This window comes from Colletes latitarsis, chromosome 5 (assembly GCF_051014445.1).
Source record: "Colletes latitarsis isolate SP2378_abdomen chromosome 5, iyColLati1, whole genome shotgun sequence".
Classification (NCBI taxonomy): Eukaryota; Metazoa; Arthropoda; class Insecta; order Hymenoptera; family Colletidae; genus Colletes; species Colletes latitarsis.
Window position 1 is genome coordinate 26,241,934 of NC_135138.1, and position 24,970 is coordinate 26,266,903.

The following is a 24,970-nucleotide window of genomic DNA, read 5'->3' on the forward strand; positions in this document are numbered from 1 at the left end:
TTAAATATTGACTAAAAAGTAATGAGCCAGCCACTTATTATGCCCGAGATTGTAGAATAGCCGTGGACCGTGCCGTTGAAAAGGAAGGAAACGCTTCGTGGTCTGGTCACTGGTTCTTGTGTAGTGGACAGCCATTGCGCACACAGACCGTGGATGAAGAAGCGGGCGAGAAACCGAAAAAGGAAACGAGAAAGAGGGACGCGTGGAGATTACACGAACCGTGATACGCGATGAACTACTGCGAAGCAGTTGTGTGGAATTCTCTTTCACTTTGTGCGACGCTGATGTATTCTATTGAGGGTAACCAACGCTAGCGGTACAACAATACCCGCGTTTTAAATAGTAAGACACCGCCACCTTGGTCGTTATGCATTTGGCAGATACCTGGCTGCTTCGCTCGTGCCAAATTACCTGGACCGATCCAACGGAAACGTTGAAGACGGAATGGCCTAGATCCCTCCGTCGATACAACCACTTACGTTATTCTACGTTACGTTTCTCTCTACGCAGAGTATTGTGTTTGCATTATGTTCCTATCGAGCGACGAAGCTGTTCGAGTGCTCGTCAGAAAGCTCCTCTGGATTCGATAAAACGAATTTCAATCGGGACTTCGAGCACTCGAGCATTTCAGGACTCTTAAAAAGAAAAATGATTTAAACGTGTGCAATACTTTTATAGGGAAATCATAGAGGGAACGAAGGTTGTAAAGTGAATAGCATTTTCAACAGAAAAAATCGTGAATAAATGCCATGTGTGATGTGGCAGTGAATGCGTTAACACTAAACCTACCACGAACGGTCAGAAGACCATTTTTAAAATTTCGTTTAGAATTTCTAATATAGAATGTTATTTTAGCGTCATTTAACTTCACGACTTTTCTTATAGTATACGTACAATGAATTTTTCAATACCCACTTCTATTTTTAATATTTATTTTTTGTAAGAAAGCGGATAAAATTTGGTATCAAGTAGGAAATATACAGGGTGTTCGGCCACCTCTGGGAAAAATTTTAATGGGAAATTCTAGAGGCAAAAATAAGACGAAAATCAAGGATACTAATTTGTTGATTGAAGCTTCGTTAAAAAGTTATAGAAATATTTCCGGCCACACAGTATATTTTCGGTAAAGAATTTTGTATAAAGGATTGTAATTGACCCCTGCAACTAAAAATAATTTTTCCAGAACGATTTGAAATTTTTTTTACCGAAAAGTTTAGGTACTTCCTGTCGTTTTTTCTTAAAAATTCGTTTTTTATTTTTAAAAAATTTGTTTGACGTCCTACAGAAATTTTGTCTAACACTTTTTTGTAAGTATTCATGAGCTTTACTTCAGAAAAAAGTTTCACTGAAATATATTCACTATTGCAGGAGTTATGGCCAGTTGAAAATTGGACCATTTTTATCGAGTTTTTCCAACTTTACGAGGTCAATGAACAACTTTTTCAATATTTTTAGAATCTCTACATATTCTGCATTAAAATACGCGTTGTTTGCCTTTTTAAATATTAAAATTCTCCAATCTATTCGGAAGTTATGATGTTTTAAACATACGCATCAAATTTCAGTGAAACACGTCAATGTATGGTCAGACATTATATTTTCGGTATGGAATTTTTTTCTCGAAACTGCGTAGGATTTTGAGGGTATGTGTATTGACCAAAAATGATTGTAATTGAGCCCTGCAACAAAAAATAATTTTTTTAGAACGATTTAAAATTCTTCAATTTCGCGGAAAAATTTCAGCACCTATTCGAATTTTTTTCTTGAAAGTGCGTAGGTTGTTGGGTGTATGTTTATTCACTAGAAGTGATTGTAATTGAACCCCACAACCGAAAATAATTTTTTCCATGAATAATTTGAGATTTTTAAATTTAATTTTTCAATAACTTACTTAAAAAACTAATTTTTTAACGAAGCCTCAATCAAAAAATTGATATTTTTAATTTTCGTCTTATTTTGGCCTCTAGAATCTCCCATTAAAATTTTTCCCAGGGGTGGCCGATCACCCTGTATAATACAAAAATTAGATGTTGCCTCGTAAAAGAGAAAAAGAAAGACTTGTCATTTGACCAGCCTTGGTAGGAATGGGTATACATGAAGTGTCCGGTAGGTTTAGTGTTAATGGAACGAGAAAATGACAAATGGGGCCATCATTTGTTCAAACGATTACGCTACTAAAAATTTCGCCATTATCTAGCAATCAGACGTCCATTCCAGCGTCGCAACTTCTTAAATATCGTTCCATTTCGTAAGCAGGAATCGCCAGCAGTTCTTTGTGTGTTCCCCGACACAAAGAGACTGCTCAGTGTAGAAACGCAAAAGCGTTTTATTGATACACGTATCGATTATGGAAATGCAGGTTTCCGATCCTCGGCAATTCAATTCATGGCCACGGCAGGCGGACGCATTAACTAAAACACGCGCTCCTCGAACACTCGAAAAGTATAATGGTCCTGATGACAATCACCGTAATTGTACAGCCGACGTATTGAGCATTGCTGTCCGATATGTGCACAGTGAAGATGAAATGGTACTTTGCGTCGACTATAAGTTATTTAAGACGGTGCCTGTGCGATTATCGTATTAGAATAAAGGGATTTTGCGTATTAGACGTCTGAAAATCTGCAAAGAAAATTATCATTCGCTGGATAGCAGAGTGTATAAGCGTAGAAAACGTTGCAGCGTTTAATCGACAAAACTATACAATTGCTTTTCTTTAAGGGGAACTACGAATGTAGAAAAAATCTCTGGAAATCCTGTCTGAAAAGTTTAAAACCCACTATTAACTAAAACTTAGTTATGTAATGTTATTCCCGTAAATTTGGACAATCTGTTGATTGTTATAATCTTCACGAATATGATACGTGTTTATGCAATTGCTTGTAGAATCTATCTATCGACACTTCTCCCTGGACTCTCTGTGTATCTTTCATTTCGTAATACGAAAGCTAAGTATAAATCCTCGAGAGTGCAAAAGCTGCCAGGTTAATCTCTTTAACAAATAAATTAAATCAAGCGAGATGAATTCAAACGGAAGCATCGCGCCAGGAGTCACCCGGGAATTAGTATTGCTGGGAAGTCGATACGAGTACGAATTCATCAGAAATGTACGGAATCATCCGCTAGATTAAAGACTATTTTTGAAGCTGCTAATGAAATCTTTCAGGAATTTAAAGAAAAAAATAAATTCCTTTTTCGTAATAACTGATTTTTTGATTTCGGTACGCGCGTGTCAAAAGGTATTTGACAGGATTGGAAGCGTTTAACAATTGGGCGACGCTCGCCATTAGCCAAAGTCATCAAGCTGGTCCGTTGAAACGGAAATCGAATCGCTGCAGTGAATTTCGTTGCTTGAGAATTAGTAGCGATCCCGCTGGAAGAGAACCGTATTTGCCAACTTCCGGCGTACTGACACTCGAAGGATTATTGCGTGGTTCGATGGGTCCTCGAGCGTTGTGTATCGAAACACTTAGTCCGTTTGGACAATAATTAATCCTCCAGGGAAAACAATGGACAACGGGAAGTGTTTAATTGCTGACTTCGGTTCACGGTTTCTGAAATTGGTTGTTCCCGTCTGAGTGTTAACGAGAAAATGGGAATCGGCGCAAGGCGGAACTGTGCAATCGAGCAGTCGGAAAGTCTTTTAAGCGTATTCGCGCGAACCGATGGATTCGACGTCGGTTTTAAATTCCTACGAAGGATAGAAAGAAAGAAAGTGGCGATAAATTATTCTTGGAAAAGTCAATAACGATCGCTGCATGGAATTAGGTAACTTCCAATTTCGTTACGAAACGCTATATTTAGAGGCGAGTTAAGGAGTTCGACCACATTATTAAAGCAACCGAAGAGGTATTCTGTAACAGAACCGAAAGTCGACAGAAATAATCAGAATATCGTAGCTTGTACCAAATATTTTCTTATCGTTATCGTTGCAGTAATATTGTTTGGCAGAACTAAACCAATGTTTATACTTTAAATATTCCAAAACTGAATTCCCAGTTTAAAGAATCCACGCAAATTTGGTAACATAAGATATACCGAAAATAGAAGAGAATTCTTCCTGTACACAGCGACTTTCGATCCAATTATCAAAAGCTATCTTCAGAAATAAGTTGAGGAGTTTTACCGCATTATAGCAAAGAAAAGGAAACGACAAATGTCCGCAGTGTCCTCGATTCGCTGTCTGAGATTGCATTTTCAAAAATAGGATAGGGAATTAATCAGGAAGAAAAGAAACCACCAGAGAATTGTCGGAACGTCGTCTAACCGGGTAACGTGAACCTCGAGAGAGTAGATATTAAACAGCCAGTAAGCCGAAATCACCATTGCAAGGAGACATATTGAAGATCACTCGCGCTAGTATCGGGGTCAATGTGGCAGCAGTAATTTCTGGATTATACGACGACAGTGAGCCTCCTACCAACGTAATGACATCGTTTTATAGACCATTATCCTTCCTGGTGGACTGCAACGCTAATAATTGTGTAACCTCGCGGATTTTGTGCTCTAATAATAACTTCAATTTCTTCGTTGAAACATTCAAAATTAATTGTGCCACGTTTCAACAAAGGATTCTGTATCCTTCAATCAAAAGCTTGTCTGATACATTCTGTTCTCTTTCTTTGATCTGATCTTTCATAATAAGTGTGGAAATTAATTTCAAATTAATGCAAATCAGCATCCCTTTGTCTTGTTCCCTTTTATTTTCCCTCTGCTTAAACTCGTGAAACCACACACACAGGCGTTTAACACAAAACCTACCACGACTATATTTTTTTGTAAAAAATTGGACAAATTTTTAAAAATAGGAAATATATAGCAAAGATGAAAGGAGAAAATCTTCAGTTTTCACTGTGTTAGAATAGTCTAAACATGCGTATTAAAAATAGTTAAATTTTACTCCCCTTTAAAATGGTTTTTGTTTTATATAGATTTGATTTTTCGTTTTGGAAATATCGTAATTTAAGTGAAAGGATAATTTTTCTAATTTGACCATCTCTGTCTCCGTTTAATGCGTTAGACCTCTCTCTCGCACATAAGTTGAGACATTCATGACCAGGAAGTTGTAATATTTCCAAGAATTTATTATTTACATGTGTGGTCAATGTCCTCGCGTCGATGTAAACAATGAAAAGTAAACAAATGCTTCGAACCCTTATATCTCCGAAACTAATTAGGCTATCGACTTGAATGAACACTAGTTTTAAAGGGCATTTCATCCTCCATCCGAAGAATATAACAACTACTATAATTTATACTATCTTCTATGTTTATTTTGAAGTCTGTTGCAACTCTATGCGCCCAAAGAACTGGTGTACGATAAAACTGAATTATAAATTATTTATTTAATTGAAAATGAATTTAAATTTGTATACAAGATGTTGATATACCTGACGGTTTCTTTAATCACCCATAATATAATTGTTACACGAACGCAGCAGATAAAAGGTTAAAGACTGAAAGTGTCTACGATTTCCATCAGCGGCGTGTAACAGAGAGCTTTTGACATTAAATGGGACGCGTCTTCGACCTTTCAAAGGCTTATCGCACGCATTTGTAAATCGTAAAGTTGGCTGGCTTCGCAAACAGAGGATTACTCGTCGTTTACTTGCGATCCACGGTTCTTTTCTAGCCTGTGAAAAAGAATAACTCGACTATAAAGTCATCAGTTCAGAAAGCTCATTCATTCTCGCAGACGCACTTCATGACTCGCGATCCGTTTCTCGTGAAAGAAGTCAGTGACGCGGATGAACGACGTTACTCAATGAATGAAATTTCTCCTATCCGCGCCTTTTCGCTGATTTTTCTTTGATAACACGCTCGACAGTTTTTATCACGTTTCACTGTTTGCTCGTACAAATTCGACGAAACGAACCGCTTTCGTTTTCCGAAAATTAGCTGCAAACAAAGGAACGAACGATACGAACGCGTATAACGAGCACTTTTCCGGTTTATTTTACCGGAGGGACAAATTTTGGCGCAATTTTCGTGGATCGAAGCGCCCGACTAACGACAAAAATTGTTCCACTTACGCGTAAATGGTTCAACGAAGCGCTAGAGCGAGGCACGTTTTCCTTGATTTAAGTATTAAACTCGATGTCTGACCTTTTTCAGTTTGAACTTCCTGTCTTACCTTTTTCACCTTGCTCTTTTTTTTTTTTATAGCACGACATGCAGGATGAATCGCATAAGATCAATCATCCGAGTAACTTCTACATTATTGGGGATGGAAAAAGAGTTTTAACTAAAAGTTGTTTTGCATTGGACAGGAAGAAAGGTGAAGGAGAAGAAAGAGTAGGCGTATGCCCTGGCAATTTCTCTCGTCCGAGTATAGAGTCTAAAGATATATCGAAAACAAAGCAGAGGCTACCGAAATAGATACACTAGTCTAAGTTAATACAAGTTGCATAATTTTATCTGATTATAATTATAGAGAATTTATTATACACTAGAAATCCGCTTTTATTAGAATCATTATTACCACTATCGAACGTATTCGTTATTTACGAATAAATCTTCGATTTTCATTCGTCGTTCCAACCGATGATTTCCTGATTCTGTTCGGGTGAAAAAGGTGCGCGCGAAATAGTCGTATAAATAGGTCAGGTGCTATTGGAAGAAATCGTAGCAACGCGTCCACGAGATAGAGTCTTTGAAGGATAACTCGATACACGTTATCGATACGTTCAAGGAAATGAAAGTCGTTGGTTGAAATCAAAGAGAGTGTCTCCTCGGTCGTCATGGAAGTGAATTCTCCCCTTGGAAGTCAGAGTTTCATGATATATGTTTATTATAGATCGATTCGAGACGTATTCTAGATCGAACGTAAATACCTGCGAGCAATGGACCGCGCCAAAGGGTTCTTCGTAGGGTCTGAAAAGTGTATTCGAAAATGGTAACGTGCAGCAAAGTCGGTCATCGATTTAACGCGCATCTGAAAAAAGACGGTCAAAGGATCGCAAACAAGCAAGATGAAACCGCGCCTGGCACCTGTGTTACGAGTCTCCTGAGCTAGAACAACCACGGCCATCTTGAACTTTTCTCATTTCGGAATAAAAATATTTATTTTCTTGCTCCGGTGCCCGTTACCCGTCTGTTTTCGTTCTTATCCTTCGACGCTGATTCTTAACATCGTTCAACTCCCGACGAGCCGAAAGTGCTCTATAAATAATTGAAACTCGTTCGTTGCCACGCTTATTACTAACTGGAAATTTCAATATTAATAAACGAAATTCTATTTGCTCTGTCGGGAACGACGAGATAATTGCACGAAACGTGTAACGAATGGAGTTAGCACGATCCTCTTATCGCCAAAATTTATTCTCTGGGAAGATTAATAATTGTAAAAGAAAACAGTGTAAGAAATGAAATAAGTATTCAAGAATCAACTAACGGACGATAAACGCAAAAGAATTTCTAATTCAGGTTTATATACTTTGTGCTTACGAGGAAGTTATGTGATAACTCAGCCATTTTCGAAACAAAGCCTTCTTGTCTCCCAGGAATTTCGCAATCAACCTATAAATCAGACAACAGCCTATGGATACCTCTGTGGATTCCAACTTCCTTGCCTTCCATTATCCTCTATCACCGAAATCTCACTTGTATAGCTCCTCATGATTTATCCGACAAAGTAACAGCGTGTGACAGAAATGCGACATTAGCTTGCCAAAGGCCTAATCGAAATCTTGCCAAGGACTTATCGAGGAACCCATCCTCCTCGAATTTCATCCTCCAACGAAAATTAAAATCTTTGGTTTATGGTTACAATTTCAGAGACAGAAAACTGATTGAAAAATGCAATAAATAGAAGTAAACAGATATAGATAAGAAAATAAGTATGACAATTTCACTATATCGTTAGTCTTACTCTAAATATAGTTAAATATAATTTACATGAACGAATGTGTCAATAATTGGAAGTAAACAGATATAGATAAGAAAATAAGTATGACAATTTCACTATATCGTTAGTCTTATTCTAAATATAATTAAATATAATTTACATGAACGAATATGTCAATGTTTCAGAGGCAGAAAATTGATTGAAGAATGCAATAATTAGAAGTAAATAGATATAGGTAAGAAAATAAGTATGACAATTTCACTATATCGTTAGTCTTATTCTAAATATCGTTAAATATAACTTACATGAACGAATACGTCAACGTTTAGCATTATTTATCGCGCGTGAAACTCGCATACCATTCTATGCGTCCCAATTTCTACCCACGCGTTAGTGGTAGGATCAGTGAGAAATCACGCTGAATCGGAACTGTGTTTATATTATAGTTAATTACACAGTGTCAATTAATGAACGCTAATTGGATGCGTTACCAATTGGTCGCCACAACAGCACGCTTATTTCGTCGCATTGTGAACGATACAACAAGTCTCCAAAATATAATAGCTTCTATCGCTTAATTTGAAAATTTCCTGACATTTCAGATAAAACAGTTTCTCGTTTTATCGAGACGCGTATTCATACTTCGTAATCGGCCAAATTCAACACTTCGATTGTGTCATTAGACACAGAACAACGTGGTTAGTATGAACGTAAGTGGACATAGTCTTGGAGTATTTATTACAAATTTTGCTTTTCACCATATCCTATTTGAATCTTTTAACCCATTGGTAAACAAATCGTTCTTTCACATTTGGTTCAGACAATAGACCAGTGTGGGGTAATTAGGTAATAACTTGGGAAAACGGATGACAGAGGAATCGACAAGTAGGGCAAGAAGTAAAATGGGTGTTAGAGAATGAAAGCGCGAAGACGAGCATGATAGAGGTACACGAGTAACAACAAAGGAGTCAGTTGTCGGGTCGACGATGATAGACAAGGAGCAATGGATAGGAAGTATGACAACAATAGCAAGGGAAACATTGGGAATTTTACAGACGTTGTCACGAATTAGACTAGGATCGTACGATTTAATATATCTCGACTTTTAAAATATTATACAGATTTTGCATTAATTATACTGAGTGTATATTAAGTTTATATTCGTGGCACGATCTGTTGGAAACGAGAATTGTATTTATTTCATAATTCATTAGTCTCGATATCATAATTAATTTATTCACCCATTCACATATTTAATATTGAGCATCATTATTAATGCCCCATTATTAACATATCGATTCAATCATAATCAAAAATGTAGCCATTCCGTGATTAATGGGTCAATCGTGTCACATAATTGCATCAATTTTAATTACTTGTATTATTCATTAGCTATGATTACTGCTTACTAGATAATCATAATAACTAACTGGATTCAATTTTAGTGAGACGAGCTTCACTTCCACTCTCAACGTTACGAACCTGATCATTTCAACAATTGACAATAAAAAAATTACCAGTGCTGGGAACTGATACATCTATTTTTCTAATAATAACTATCTTTTATGATTTATAAATGTAAGAAGCAAATTTCTAGTCTGGCAAATTACACAATTGTAAAATGAAATTTCATTTTTAACATTGACATTGAAAAAATGTATTATTAATGTTGAAATTTATTCTATCATCGCATTATTCGACAGAATATCTCATGGAATTATTTTCATGTCTTGAGATTAAATATCGATTTTTATTCAATGCACTTCTTCCCGAATTGCAGTTCGTGAATGCAGCTCTCGGAGCTTTAACTCGGCCATTTTTATAGTTCAGCTAACGTAATACCATCAATTACCGTTTAGAAGAAATAACATTTTGGAAAAATGAGAAAGATTTTTAAATTTTCTTATCACCTTGTATTAAAGAAAATTAATATCTTTGGAATGTTTATGCGTGGACTCTCATGAGAGTCAAGTCGAAATCAACAGAAGTTAGGGTAACAGTAAAAATAGTAATTACATATCCGGCATTATAGATATCACTAACTCTTCGTCGACGATTTTCGCGATAGGTATACCAGCAGATACGTATCCGAGAAATGATGGATCGTGATACATGAAGCGAGCGGTCATGTCACTGAAATTGGAACGTGAAACGCAATCGCGTATCGCTCTGGGGAAAGATATTTCGGGAAAATACCGGCTTAAATTGCCACCAATATACATCGATGGCGGAGTCGTACGCCAGTTTCACGGGGAATGCGAGTTCTTGCGTTGGAGCGGAACGTAACGATGGTGGAACAGCCAATGATATGGTTATTCCCTGAAAATCAGCGAAACTAGCGAAATCAGTGCACTCTTTGTCCGTTCGTATTTCGTGCACGTAAAAGAAGACGACGAGATCATAAACGTGCGACGACAGTGCGGCGACAGCGAACCGTTCAAACGCTCAAGGATCGATCCAAGAAATAGAAAAGACAACGCAAAGAACGTACGAACCAGCGAGTTTGAAACATTTGCAAGCAAAAGACTCGATAAGTAACTCAACATTGTTTAGTATTTAACTAAATCATTACAACTTTAAGGGTAGTTTACATCACAAATATTTGTGTACCAAGTTTTATAAAAATCAGAGATCGTCAATTGGGTCACATCGTTTTGCCTGACTAATCAGTTTTAACAATGTTTTTCTCACTTGACGTGCAAAAGACAAAGAATACGTTGGATGAAGATCCGTTAACTGGGTATATATAAAGTTCTCATTTACCGTTACTGAGGACATTTGCCAACCTGGAATTCGGCTGCATTTATGATTCAATTCCAGATTCTGGTACAACAATAAACAAAAGTAAGGTCAGGAACGGAACAGATTCCTACTAAAGGGCGCTGCAGAAACTGTGACAGACAATACGTCGAAAACAAAGAACCAAGTTCTTTCCCACGCGGCTTTGTTTTCAAGAAAAATGATACTGAAACCCCAAGGGTCGCGCGTACACTTAAGCCACGTTCCCACGCGAGCAACGTGTGGCGCAGAACATAATTAAGACGGCTTCTAAAATCAACCCTTTTTAATTGCTACGCGTGTGTTTTGCACTAATCTCTGCACACGTAGAAACTCGATGCTGTTTACCATGGAAAATGTTTTGAATTCGTACCCCTTATTCTTGCGTCAACATAAGCCTGACTATGATCACAGTTTGATACAAATTTCAAATTCATATTTTGTTATGTTCGTGAGATAAGTTCTGTTTAAAAATATTCAACTTTCGTTTGGATTTAATTTTACACACTTTTGCTTGAAAATAGCAGCCTTCGTCAGAATTATTCTCCAATTGTATGTTCAATTCCTGTACGTTTATATTAAATTTAAAAGTATGAAACTTTAAGAAAATTTTTGTAATTAAAACAGAATAAATTGTTTCCATTGTTTCCGAGTGTTCTCATTAATAGCAGCGGCGAACAAAATTCGTGAAACTGCCCAGACTGAAATAACATCTATTGCAAAACTGCTGTATCAATTTCTTCTGATTGTTTACAGCATCAAGAAACAAATGTTGCGACTACGAAACGGCAACCTTGTGTACACTCTGAGACCGCTAATTGGAGAGCAAGAATAAATTCATTTTCTCCTTTGCTCTTCTCGAAAGCGAGTTTAAACGACTTTGCACCAGAGGAGCTTTTTACCCCAACACTAAAAGACTGAATAATTAACCCTCTCATGTTGCAATTTCGGAGAGATTAAATGTTTTGCGCATAAACACCAACGAAAAAGACGAGAGTAGTTAAAATTCTCTTTAAGTATAAAAATTCTTGCTTTCCTCTATTCTTTACAACGTATTCTCCAGGTTCATCATTTATGATAATAGAAACGGTATTACTGTCGTAACAATATTGTCTTTTCTCTAGATAGCTTTTCCATCCACGGAGCGTACGTCACAGCGTTGCTTAAACTTCAACGATAACTTTCGAAAATCCTACTATACACAAGAATGGATTATTTCTAAAACATACTGCAGCATTAATTACAGTCGCTTTACGATTAAACTTTATTACTAAAAGCTCCCATGAGTACCTGGTAACTGGACTTTAATAATTTAACAAAATACCATACCGGTATAGCAAGAATATTATCCTTTCTACGGTGCAGAACGTCCCGTAAAATTCATTACTATCGGCTGGGGAGTAATTCTTCTCAAAAAAGTACATCGAAAATGTGCAATAAAATTTTGTCGCTCGAGGCATCGTTTCCGAGTAAATTGATTTTTAAAACTCGTGGGACACGCGTGCGAACGAGTGTGATTTAGGGATTGTGTCTGACCATTAGCCGTTTATTCCACTTCAGTTTGCGTTTTGAAGCATCGACAGTGATCTGGTACGACTCGATTTAAATGTTTCCAATTAATAATCTATGTTTGCATATATTCTCAGTCGAGTACTTAATATTCATTTTTTCGAAAATAATCCAACGCACACACAAATGTTATACTACATTTTTACTTTAATTTTTCACGAAGAATTTTATCTTACTAACTGCAAAATTAATTCAGTAACAAAAGATTTTATAATAATGTGTGAAAATGATAAAAACGAACCGTCTACAGAATGACGAATCGTTCTACACGGCAAAGAGCATTAAAACAAAAATTAATCTTGTCATCGAATGACAAAAACGATGGACGTGCTCTTTTTCTAGGACCTTGGCATGACCTAGTTCAAGAAGAGACTCTTACAGAACTGTGTTCATAAATTATCTAATCCGTGCAACGAAAATTTAACAAAGTTCGATCAATGATAACGAGGGCGTTCTATATTGCTCCATGTAATGTTTCTAATTTAGTGAAAGCACAGAACACGAGCCAAAATCCATAATCATGAATGGATCCGTCAATGCGGTCCTCTCATGGTCACGTCACAGGCGCATTCTCCAGACGCGATCACTGCAGTTGCTTGGATAATCTTGTTTAAGAGACCCTCAAAGGAAACGTAATACACGAAGCAATTGAATATATCAAGGTAGCGTAAACGTGACGTTAGACACTGGCCTAAGGAAGGACTCTATCTATCCCCTACCAAATTAACGTATTTCGGTAAGATAATAGAATATATACACTATGTGTAAAACATTAGACGTATATAATCGATTATTTAAAAAATATAATTAGGAAAACAAAAGCGGGGCAATTATACGTGAAAAATTAAATCAAAAACGCAAAATAAATGTTTGTCATAGAAGGTTCTGTTTTCGAGAGAATGGGTACAATAGACTGTGATTTGGATATCAAGTAGAAATAACGAGCTATGATCAGACGCGTCAGTCACGTTTTCAAATTTAATTATCTCGAAAACGAAGCATCGAACAAAAGTAATAGTATTCTTCATTTTTCACGTATTTTTTTAACGAAGAAGCCCCTTTTCGATTCTATAATAATTACTGGTACATTTACATTGAAAATATCCATCGTTTTCATCAAAATCGCTTTCCACGATTTCTGCGAATATTTTATTTTTTTTAAATTGGTTTTCATTTACATCTGCAATAGCAACCAACAGGAGTTTGAAACAAATATTGATCCACATTTTGTTATTAATATCGAACAGATAGACTAAATAGTGGATGACTTAAAGGAAGATGATTTTTTGTAAATAAATAAATTAAAAATAGAATTAACAGTGGCATAATTTACTTTTTACCAGACATACTGGTCCATTTAATTTTCAGTTTGTATCAAGTTGCCGCGATGTCAAGATAAAACTGAATATTACAAAGAACGATTTCTCATTCGGGGCTATTCAGGTTGGTGAGTGACATAACGAGCACTTAGCTGACGGAAGTTGAGTGAGAAAAATGTATGCAAAAGGTATGAAAAGTCTTTTACTATCAAAGCTATTGTATAACCGTACAAAGAATTAAAGACTTACACCAAAATATGATCATTATACTATTTTATAATAATCGACCAATGCTGTAAACGACAATGGGAATAACAAATTACTCGTCTCTGAAATAAATAAATTATAAAAATCTGTTCATCCAATTATTATTTTACTTATTTTCTTTCTAAACAATGCTGTCACAAAAAAATGGCCAAGAATGTTCTTTCAAACTGTATAATGGGTTAGGAAAAAGGTAAGATCTAACTGATACTATCGTGACGTAAAGAGAAAATTCACGATCTTCGAGAGGAATAAATAATGGACAAGAGTTTGCACAACGCAAGAAACTGATCCAGGAAACGAACCAGAATTCCACTTCTCTCGTTAACAAATAATACTCCCCAAGTAAAATTTTGACGCTTGTCAAAAACAATAATCGTAAACAGCGTATTCTCAAAGCGTCAAATGCAAAGGCTTCTTAATTCAAAAGTTCTGCGTTGATCGTTGAAAATATGATAATTCGAATTTATATTTGTAACTGAACGCTACCAGAATCAGCGAAACAAGGTCACTGTATTAAATTTAATACAGCTTCCTGTCTCTATTTCTTATTCAGGATATGCCGCATATTCTCGATTCGCGACTTACGTAACCAGTACGTTCAGGAGTATCATATTCCTTTTCGTAGATCGTTCACTATACAGATCGTTCATGGTTGTTCGACAATGGTAACGCGTTTTGGGGATGATCTAAAACTAAAATAAGACGAAAGTCAAGAACAATCAAATTGCGTCTGAGGCTTTTTTATTTTTCGGCTTGTTAAAATCTCCCGCGCATTTGCTAAAACTGATAAATCGGAAACGAAGTTTATCGAAGAATATCGTAATATTGTCACTTCTAATTTTTGTTTTATTTTGTTTCGTAGAATCATCCCCTAAAAGAAATGCCATTAGTGACCGAGCAACTTGTGTTTCGTACAGGGAGAATCTCCACTGCCTCGTTTACAAAGTGTTTACTCCGACTGCTCAAATTTATTCGTTTAATTTACACCCCAATTTGTCTTCCGACCTTCGTTCCTAACCGAGAATGCTCAAATCACCAGAGACTGGTTGAATCTTTGTGTACCCTTTAACCGCGCTACTAAATGTCGAGTTTTCTTGTGTATCTACCTAATGCATCAACTCTATATACGTTTTTTGAAACCTTATATGTATATATATTATTATATATATATAATGGAACTCTCAGAAAAGTTCTTTTGTCGTATGTCGTTAAAATTGTAGGCAAAGTGAATATATACCGATAAATTGATTATCTAAATTCAAAAAATTGGCAGGGCTATAAAACGATGAACTGAATTCTCTATATATTCGAACACTGCGCGCACAACAAAACTTTAAATCCGTTTATCTCGAAACAACATTTTTCAAACTCCTGGCAGCCTCCTATAGGCTTATTTATCGTGTGAACCAGGATTATCTTTACACGTTAAAAACTTTTATAGTTACTCCATAGCGAAGGCGTAAATTCCTGTTACAAACCGACCTTTTTTTGTTGTAAGGGCTGCACAGTTTCGCAACTTTCAACCGGATTAAAATAACACTACTTACTTAGAATCTATCGCGTACAGGTTTATTATAATAAGAATCATCTTTACCAACGAAATAAATAAATATATATAATATTCGAAATTGAAGACGTTTGAGGGATGAAACTAATTGTTTGCCTTCAAATTCTCTGATAAGAACGTGAGACACAAAGTTGCGATTAACAAGAACCATATTGTTACGTAGCCTAGAAACAAATCTTAGGCTGGAAACAAACGAACGACTTTCGTTCTGTTTTCCTTGTTTTAAAATTAGAACAACGAAGATAGACAAAATCGGCGTTTCTATGTCTGTCTTGGTCGTTTTAATTGTAAAACAGGGAAAAACCTAAAATTTTCCAGCCTAAAATGTACGCGTTTTAATAAGACACGTAGATTGATAATCGTGTAAAGTTTCCAGGGTAGCATAATCTTGGATAGGTTTTTATTTGATAAAATTTCAAATATGCCCCAATTTCGACGTAATTAGACTACAGTAGAGCCTGACTGGGGTATTTTAATCATACCTGATGAGAGTGATAATCGGTTCCAGCGGTGTTCGGGAATCTGTATCGGAAGGGGCTGTGCACGGGGCAATTGACGCGAAACGGGCTCTCGCTTGGTAACCTTGGCGGCGGATGAGAGTGCGGACCGTAAATGACACAATCCATCGGCATGGGTCTTCCGGGAGCGTGATCGAGAGGCCGACAGGAATAACTGACGGGCGGTGGTCGCACGGGAGGATGTTCGATCGGTCGACAGGGTGTTTGCTCTATCGGCGGTCTACCAGGATGTTGTTCGTGGAGTCGATGCTCGAGCATACGCGATACGTGCTCGACCGATCTGCAACCGTGATCGTGCATGCGTCCGAAATGATGATCGTGTATATAACTGGCGTGATCTTTTAGCCGACACGGGTGCTCTATGGCGCGCATGGAGTGATGCTCCATGTCGGTCCTCATCGGCGTGGAGGACATCGAGGAAGACGTAGCCGGATGCTCGACCCCCGATCGCGGTTGTTCGGTGCGTATCTGTTCGATCGATCTGGTCATCGTTTCCATCGATCGGCTAGATTGATGGTGTTCGACGGACGCGCGTATGGGATCCGCCGACGGTTGCCGTATCACCGAGTCCATCGATCTCATGGACTCCATCGACCTCATAGCTTCTGTCGAGCGCATGCTGTGCTCGATCGGTCGCATCGGCGACGGCTCGGTCGATCTGCACGCTCTGCTCCAGCATCGCGGTATCGTGTTCGCGCCGTCGGTCCCGGTATTGCCGGGGGTGGCGATACCGTGACCTTGAGGCGGCCAACCGACCGCGTACGGATCCATCTCCATTGCGTGGGAAACGTCGGTGAACCGCTGGCCCGCCTTATTACGGTCCCTGCCGCCACATGGCCCTGTCCGGTGCCATCATCCGCGCGATCATGGCAGCTGGTGCACCACACCGCCTCGACTCGACTACGCGGCACTGGACACACACGCGAAACCGCACTCGCGGCCGACACGCGGTCAATCACGATACTCGCGCAAGATTCCACGGGTCAACATCTGACAGCGGCGCAAACGTAACGCGGCGAGCAGGGGGGAGGGCAGTTTAAACGAAACGGAACGCGTCGGAAATTGGGTCGAACATGACCGTGTCACTCGAGAATCACGCGGAACGGGAGAAAGCCAGACCGTGGAAAGAAGAAGACGTAAGCGTGCGAGACAGCGCCGAGAAGCTGACACATCGCGATGCTGCGCTCCCCAGCACTGAGCCTCGCGGCCTCGACTGCCGCGCACTTCCTCCACGCAAACCGACCAACCAACCGACCCACTACCCCGACTATCCACCCACCGCCTAACTATCCATCCCCCTCTCTTACGCCAGAGTCGCTCTACCCCTCGCCAGGCGGTAAAGCTCTCTCCTTCATCCCTCTGGACCGCAATGTTCGCCCACCGTATCCAGTAACACTCCCCTCCCGTGCTTCTTCGTTCGTGTTCATCCTCCTCCCTCCTCCTCCTTCTGGTCTACCCACTTTCCTTCCTTGTCCTTTTCCTTCTTCCTGCTACGCGAACAATCTCCGACCTCATCAGCAAGTCACACACTTTTCTCCTACGGTACTTCTTTCCCTATCTAATTCCTGTTTGCCTTTATCGTTCGCTCCTTTGTTCCGCTATCAGTGGCCCCGGTGTTTCTGTTTCCCCTGGGAGCGTCAGGAATCATTCCCGCCTCGATCCGGTAATCCTTTCGAGACGCGTTAACTCCGCGCGCTATGACTCCTGACGGCCGCGGGGGACGATCAAAGCCTCCGGTACGCTTTAATTTTTATCGTTTTTTTTTTCTTTTTTTTTACGCCGGAACGCGGCAAAGGGAAAACAGGGGAGGGGAATGAAAATTGAGCATCGACGTGTGTGCGTGTGTTGCGCGCATTAAAACCGCGCGAATGAAAAACACGATCGATTGTTCCATGCTAGGTGGCTCTCGCGGTGCTGCGTCATCATTGTACATAGTAACCCCGATTTCCAGATACATCGAGGATTGATCTGATATCGCTGCAGCCGGCTGATTATGTTCAAGTGTTTGAATTCGATTATGACCCCCGCTCTGACGCTGTTCCAGGAAGAACCGGAGCTATTGTTTCCGTTCCGTCGATGGAGGACAAATAGGCATCGTCTCGTTGCCTGATAGAAGTTCGTCTACGCAGTTCGCGTTTTCCATCAAAGCGCGAATTATGGCGCACTAGTTACTGAAATCTAACCAATTCTACGGCAGTTATCGAACAATATAACGTAACGTATTTGCCGAGGAATATAGCTGCACTGCACAATTTACGTAACCAAATTGACACGGAAGATTAGGCGATGCTTGTTGTATCGAATAAGTAGCGCAAACCTTAGTACGACTAGGCTAGATTAATGCGACAATTTCGTAAATACACACCGTTAGTAATCTAATTAACACTTTGTGTACTTTCCTCTAACATAAATATTTTGTACAGTTGTTAGACCTCGATGTTTACTTTGAATATTTCTATCTTCGTGACATATGTACAACGAACTCAAATATGAGATGCTAATTTCGTTAAAAAGATGCAGATTCTGTATTGAAACAAACATATTGAACGGTTCCCATGATGAATTAAATTGTTTCTGTTTCCACTGATGAATTAAATTGTGTCGTATATCATTGGTTCGGATAAATGTGCGGACACGTACATATCAATTAATACAAGGCAAAGTCATTTTGAACATTAACAATAACGTTTCAGTCATTCTATTATATTTTGGTACCTTCCAAAAACAATACACACCATTACTGTAAAATATCAATTAAATATAACATAAATAGGAATCTTACAAAAGAAATAAAGGACCAAAATAAACATTTTTATGACACGTATCATACGTTAGATAGTAACGAATATAAGAACTATTGCTAGGTTGCGTTCCTCGTTTAAACGAAGGACAGCCGTGTCACCTGTGCCCGCAGAATGAAGTTCCCTAAGCGCACGGATATATTTTTCGAAAGACGAATTCAGACGGAGTGTCTTATACAAATGCCATAAATCATAGAGGCTCGGGCAGCTAGGTGCAAAGATAACCTTATTCCCACGCGTCATGTAGGTTCCAAGTGCTCCGTCTTTTTCAACCGAGACGTATCCACACGCTCCCTTTCGTCTCCACTTCGCCTCTATTGACGTATCCTTCGAGCAGTGAGATTTCTCAACACTTGTTGCCCTGGACCATCGATCTATCTTTCGCTGCCTTTTATTTCTATCGACAACCGTGACGATAAAGAACGATCAATTTCACCAAACTCACAGGTTTGTGTTAATTCGCTCCACAGAATGGGCCATCGAATTCTATCGACTCAAACGTATCTGTCACCTCTCACCCAAGAAGAAATAGTTCAACCTTTTCAAGGATTCTGGATGCACACCCTGAATGCTCACTCTTAGCACTTGGTTAGAACGTTAGAATGTTAGAAAATTACATGTTAGAACCTTCTGATCCTACGCAGTTTATTTGTCGAGTTTATTTCTTGAAACAATTAATAATAAATCATTACTTCCAGAGTCAGATATTTCAAGGTCATCGATGTTTTTCCGAATAGAACAACATATGTATTATTTATGTACATAAATTCAACAGACACGACAACGAATTCAGTGACCCATAACAACGCAACCTTCAAACGACCTTAAAAGCGAAAATCGATTACATTCCGCCATTACAGAATGGAGTCCAAGACTGTGTCAATGCTACGTCTACAGGGTGAGCCAACTAAAATCTTACTGCAGATATCTACTTCGATTAATTAAATGAAATAGAGAAATATTTTTATTAACAAATTCATGCATATTTTTTAGAAATTCTTCCATTTAAATTTGACATAGGTTCCAGAAGAGAATAGGAAGCAAATAAATCCTCGACGCAAAGGTAAAGATATTAGGCGAGATAAATTTACCTTTATCGATGGGTGGGCGGTACATAAAGAGATAAATCTACTTCCTCGGAAACAATCACGCCGTTCCATTTAAAAAAGAACCAGGTTAGCCTCTATTGTCCCTTTCGAACCAGTCCCAGAAAAATTAGTTGCACGATCAGCTTCTTCCCTGTGACTGCCTTTAATTTGAAAAATTGTTAAAGTTCCGAATGAAACAACTCGTGACGCTTTCTTTTGCTCATCCTGTATAGTTTCTGAGTAGATGCTAGATGTCTCGGTAGAGGTGGTAATTCATTCATTATAACCTGCTCGTTGCATTATGCAGCATGCGTCACTCAACGTCACCGCAGCAGAGAAGCCGCCGCCAGAAAAGATAGAGAATCCGACCATGCTGAATTTGTTAGCCAGAAACATGATCCTACTTGTCTCTTCTAGCGCGTATCTTTCACGCGTTGCGTTGTCGAATAAATGCAAAGACACGTTCCGCGACTGTCGAGACATATTAATCCCAACGCGGTGTTCTTATTTACGTGCAGACGGCGACACTGCTACGCCAAGACCGTGAGCAATCGTGTCTCTGATCTTCCTGGTACGCATTAGACAATCCTCGACGGACTTACCTTGGACCAGTTTTCAGAGCCTGTCTCGTTCCATACGGAAAAGATTGGTGTCGCCTCTACTGGCTGAGTGCTACACCTGAGAGGATGAACAGCCTTGGGAATTTCAGCGCTCTTCAAAGACGATCGAGGAGTATTATGCAAGAAAGATACAAGAACATTGGATGTATTACAACACGAAATGGTCCGCCATTGTTGAAAGTTCTCTTAGAAAGAAATCATTACTGCGTTCTTCGATCGTTTCCAACAGTCGTTAACAAATTAGTGTGATTTACGAAACGACATATTTATGAATTTAGGACGCGTCCTTACTTTTCTAAGATGTTACAAATTCAAGGGAAATATTTGATTAATATTATTATAAATATTTTCAACTTGTGCGCGAGTTCTAAGGATGTGATCCTATTTTTTTTTAATAAGATTGATACTATTCGGAATTTGTTTTGGTTACAAGAAGTGCTCTTAACAATTTTTAAATTCGAAGGAATCGAACTGAGACACTATCTGTAGGACAAACGCGGTTTCATTTCAAAGATATTATCGAAATATAATTGTTTTCCGATGTTTTTGTATCTATTCTACCGTTCTGAGATGCACACGTTGCAGGTCAAGGAATAACATGATATTTTTATTTAACCAGTGAATCGTTGGAAACATGAATGAAGAGAAAGGTCAAAGGTGAAATCCATAAATCCGTCCATCATACTTATTCTTTCAAGAACGTTTTATATGTACGCAAATTTTTCGTTTTTAACCCCATTTTCATACGTGTATATGAAACTAACTGCATGCTTGTATGCGTGCACATAGAATTATAATATGTATAAATATAGTATTGCTTCGACCATGTGCTCCGATTACTATAAGGAATTACTATTTATGACATTGTAAACACACATTCCCCGTTACTAAGGTCATGAGAGAATAACCTTAACCAATTTTAACCGATACTTTACTCTTTAATCATGAACGTAAAAAGGCAAATGCCTTTATGAAAGGTCACTGCACGTTAAGAGAGGTAAACCTTTTTATTCATAATCGCAGAAATTTTTACTCGCGAAACATTAATTTTCATAAAATTCGTATGTGATTAGTCCGCGAAGTAATTACGTTAAAAATAACTTTAGCAATTTCGGTACACGTCACTCTTTTTGGATGACTCGTGTCATTAGTATTTTAATTGTAAATTCACAAGTAATAAAAATGGTAAATTCTCAAGGAAAATACATATTTGTATATTTTTAAAAATTATTAAAAATTGATCGAAAAATACTATGAAGAAATCCCGGAAATTTATAAATTTTATGAGGATAACTATTAAAAATATAAATCACGGAAATGTACAAGAATATTTATCGTACAACTGTCCAAGAGTTTTACATCCGCTTCCTCAGTAGCCCAACATAAATTTCAGAGAATTTATGGAACGAAATCTGCTAAATTCGCAGAATATCGACCAAATAAAAAAAATTAATCAAAGGAGTAAAAGATGGTCCTTTTAATATTTAGTATTTAACGAAAATTAATTTCGATCTGTTGGTCCGTCAAAAACAGGTGTGCAAGCAGATATGGGATCCATTACTCGAGTTCAATACAGAGCCAACGAATTCAGGCTAGCAAATAAATTCAGCTAATTCTTCTTATATAATATTAATTGGGTTTCGTAAAAATTTGTGCGTTGTTCTTTAATTGGCCGAAATTTATAGAGCAGATATAAACTTGATTGTAACATCTACAGTAAGAAGTGTAGGAGATTTGAAGCACAAATTATGCTCGACTGATTCACAGCTAAAAGACCCTAAGTAAAAAAACAATCGAATGGGAACTATTCGAGACCTTCAACAGGTTGAGCTCAGAGATTTCCATATTTGTAATAATATGACTATATCTCTGAAAAGAGTTAATTTCATTTTAGGACTTGGGGCTTTTGATGACGCAGTATTTGTGATTTGTAAAAGACAAACTAATGAAAATTATTTAACATAATTTTAACATATTACATTCTGTTTCTCAAGTTTCCTCAATTTTATGATGAATTTTAGGTTTTTAGAAAAAGTTAGAATAATATAGTTATTCGACGCAACTTTTATAATAACGAAATTACTCGAAGAAATGGTTAAGGTATAAATATTTCTGGCTTTATTTAGAACTTCTAACGTCGTGAAATTAACAAAAGAGGATTTCTGGACATGGCTAGAAAGAATGTACTTTCCGAACATGCCAGGAGATACAGTATTGTTCGTTGATTCATGAAATGCTTCCAATGCGGATACTGCACAAAGAAAAATTCCAAAGGATAAGGGAATTGTTAAAAATATAAAAGAAAAACTACAAGACTCACTCAAACACTGGACGGCAATGAATTTCAAATTTCAAAGAATTTTCCAAGTAAAACTTTCAGATTCAAGAATAAATTTAAATGTATAAAAGTTAATTTACATGCTAGAGATACAGTAACTAAAATGTAGTCTCTGATTCATAATCATTTGTTAGAATGCTTTTTTTATAATTCCATACGAATACAAATTCTAGATAAAATTAACTCTCTTTGGACCTGTCATATTTTTACACACATGTAAATGTCCAAGTTCAACCTGTTGCAGTTCCGAATAGCTCAACTCAATTGTTTTTTTCTGCATAAGGTTTGAATTAGATCGTAAATCAGCCGAGCGTAATTTGCACCTTAAATCTGCCACACCTTTTACGGCGGAGATAAACACCGCAAGATTTTAATACCTGTGATATTAATTTTCGTTATACGAGGAAGAATGAATGTCATGCAGCATTTATAAGAGATGTCATAAAAGTTTATAGGTACTTTGATCATCTAAGAACATATTTTGCGCAGAATACGTGTAAATAATGAATATAATAATTTTTCAAATAACTAAATTAATGAATTTTGTTGAAAATTATTTATGTAACTGAATTCATAATTCCAGAATACACAATCTTCACGCATAAACTTTTATCCTACGCACAATGGTCTCCGAGATATTGGACCAAATATGTTATTCGCCCCAAATATCGAAGGCTGTCTTCACTCCTTCAATATGGACCGTTGTCGATAAAACGAAAACGTGTCTAATATTTTTGCAAGAAATACTTTGTACAAGAGTTTCGTCAATATCGGCGGATTACACTTCAGGATGTTCCCTTGTTATACACGATGGATGGTTAGGACAGTATTCAATGTGGTGAGAATTCCGATAAAACTTAGAGACAAGAAATATTTTATTTTCTTTTTTGTGGGGAGACATAAAACACTGTCTCTCTAAATGTTTCCTTCATAAAACTTTTCCCGAGCGTCGACAGGTTCTTCAATAATTTATACTTTCTAACCCAATACCTATTTTATGCATTACGTACTGGTGAAATAAACATTCCACCCTCGTTGGTATTTCAACGCTGAAAATTTATTTACTAGTAACAACTTCTAAGTTTCTTCCATGGGAGTCCATTTATTCAATATTCGAATTTCAAAACGCTTGTAATAACAAAATATTAATAAGTACGATATAACGACGAATCTCGTCTAGTCGAAAACTTACAGATTACCAATTTAACAGCAATAATGTCGAAGCATGTCTAATATAAATAAATAAAGAGGTAGAGAGCCCTTTACTTGTTTAAAGCCATGTAGCCTGCTTTGAGGTTAATACTTCCGTTAGTGAAGTGGTCTATACTTCCCGTGGCAACGTAAAAAGCTAAACAAAATTTCATCGAAATAGAAGAAAGATAACAGAAAAATAAGAAACACTCAGATTTTGGATTCTACATTAATGATGACGTATTATCTCAAAGCGAAATATCGCGTGGGGCCATTTGGGGAAATCGAGAGGAAAATAATCGAACAATTAACGTCAATTGTATATAGATGACGCAGCAGTCTAGTTGATAATAATATTCTGCAAACGCAGTCCATAAAACATCGAGAAACCGAAAAATAATGGTCCTTATCCAGACCAAGAAACGCATTAACCTCCGGTGCAAACAGGTCGCGTAACGCGAACTGTCAGAATGGTACACGTAAATTGCGGCTGCGGATAAATTTACGCGGCCCCGTGTCAATGGCGGTTAGCAGAGGAAGCTATTCGCCGGAGACGACCGTAAGAGAAGAGTAGAAGCCGCTCACGTACAGAAAATGCGGTTCTATGCAAGCTAAGAGGGGGATCGTGGTTGCGCTACTGAAGATTAACGACTCCGCTCGCCATCGATCCTGCAAACTCGAGATTACCCAATGAAGAATGATAATGAAAGATAGATGCCGGGCTGCTATTTACCCGTAAACATTTGATCTTCCAGCGCAAGGAGATCGGACGGTTGGAATTCTTTTTCCTCGTTATTCCGACGATAATTGAATGGAACAATTAACAGCCCTTAGTTTAGTCATAACTCTCTGTTTTAACCGCCGAATTTTCTTTTGATAAGAAAACAGAAAAAATTTATTCTCCGTAAATTAATAGTTGAAAGTCTATGTGAATGTTACGATGATTCGAAAAATACGACGCACGAAAGGAGCAAGTATATTCGTGGCCCGAGTAAATGGTAGTCAAAGTTTAAACGCAATTTTCTCGAAACTACATTTCCTGGAAAGATGGAAGCGCGTCTGACCAAG

General features: G+C 37.8%; 1 protein-coding gene across 8 annotated transcripts in view; it reads right to left on the minus strand.

Annotated features, from left to right (window-relative positions):
* Cask (peripheral plasma membrane protein CASK) overlaps positions 1-24,970 on the minus strand; it is a 240,234-nt gene that overhangs the window by 132,752 nt on the left and 82,512 nt on the right. The window contains exon 1 of one of the 8 annotated variants that reach the window (XM_076765686.1): positions 15,829-17,133. The exons of the other annotated variants lie outside the window; for them this stretch is intronic. Within the exon in view, the coding sequence (XP_076621801.1) occupies positions 15,829-16,641 (813 nt within the window). The 5' untranslated portion in view covers positions 16,642-17,133. Of the gene's footprint in view, positions 1-15,828; positions 17,134-24,970 lie in introns of those variants that run through there. 8 annotated transcript variants of the gene reach the window in all.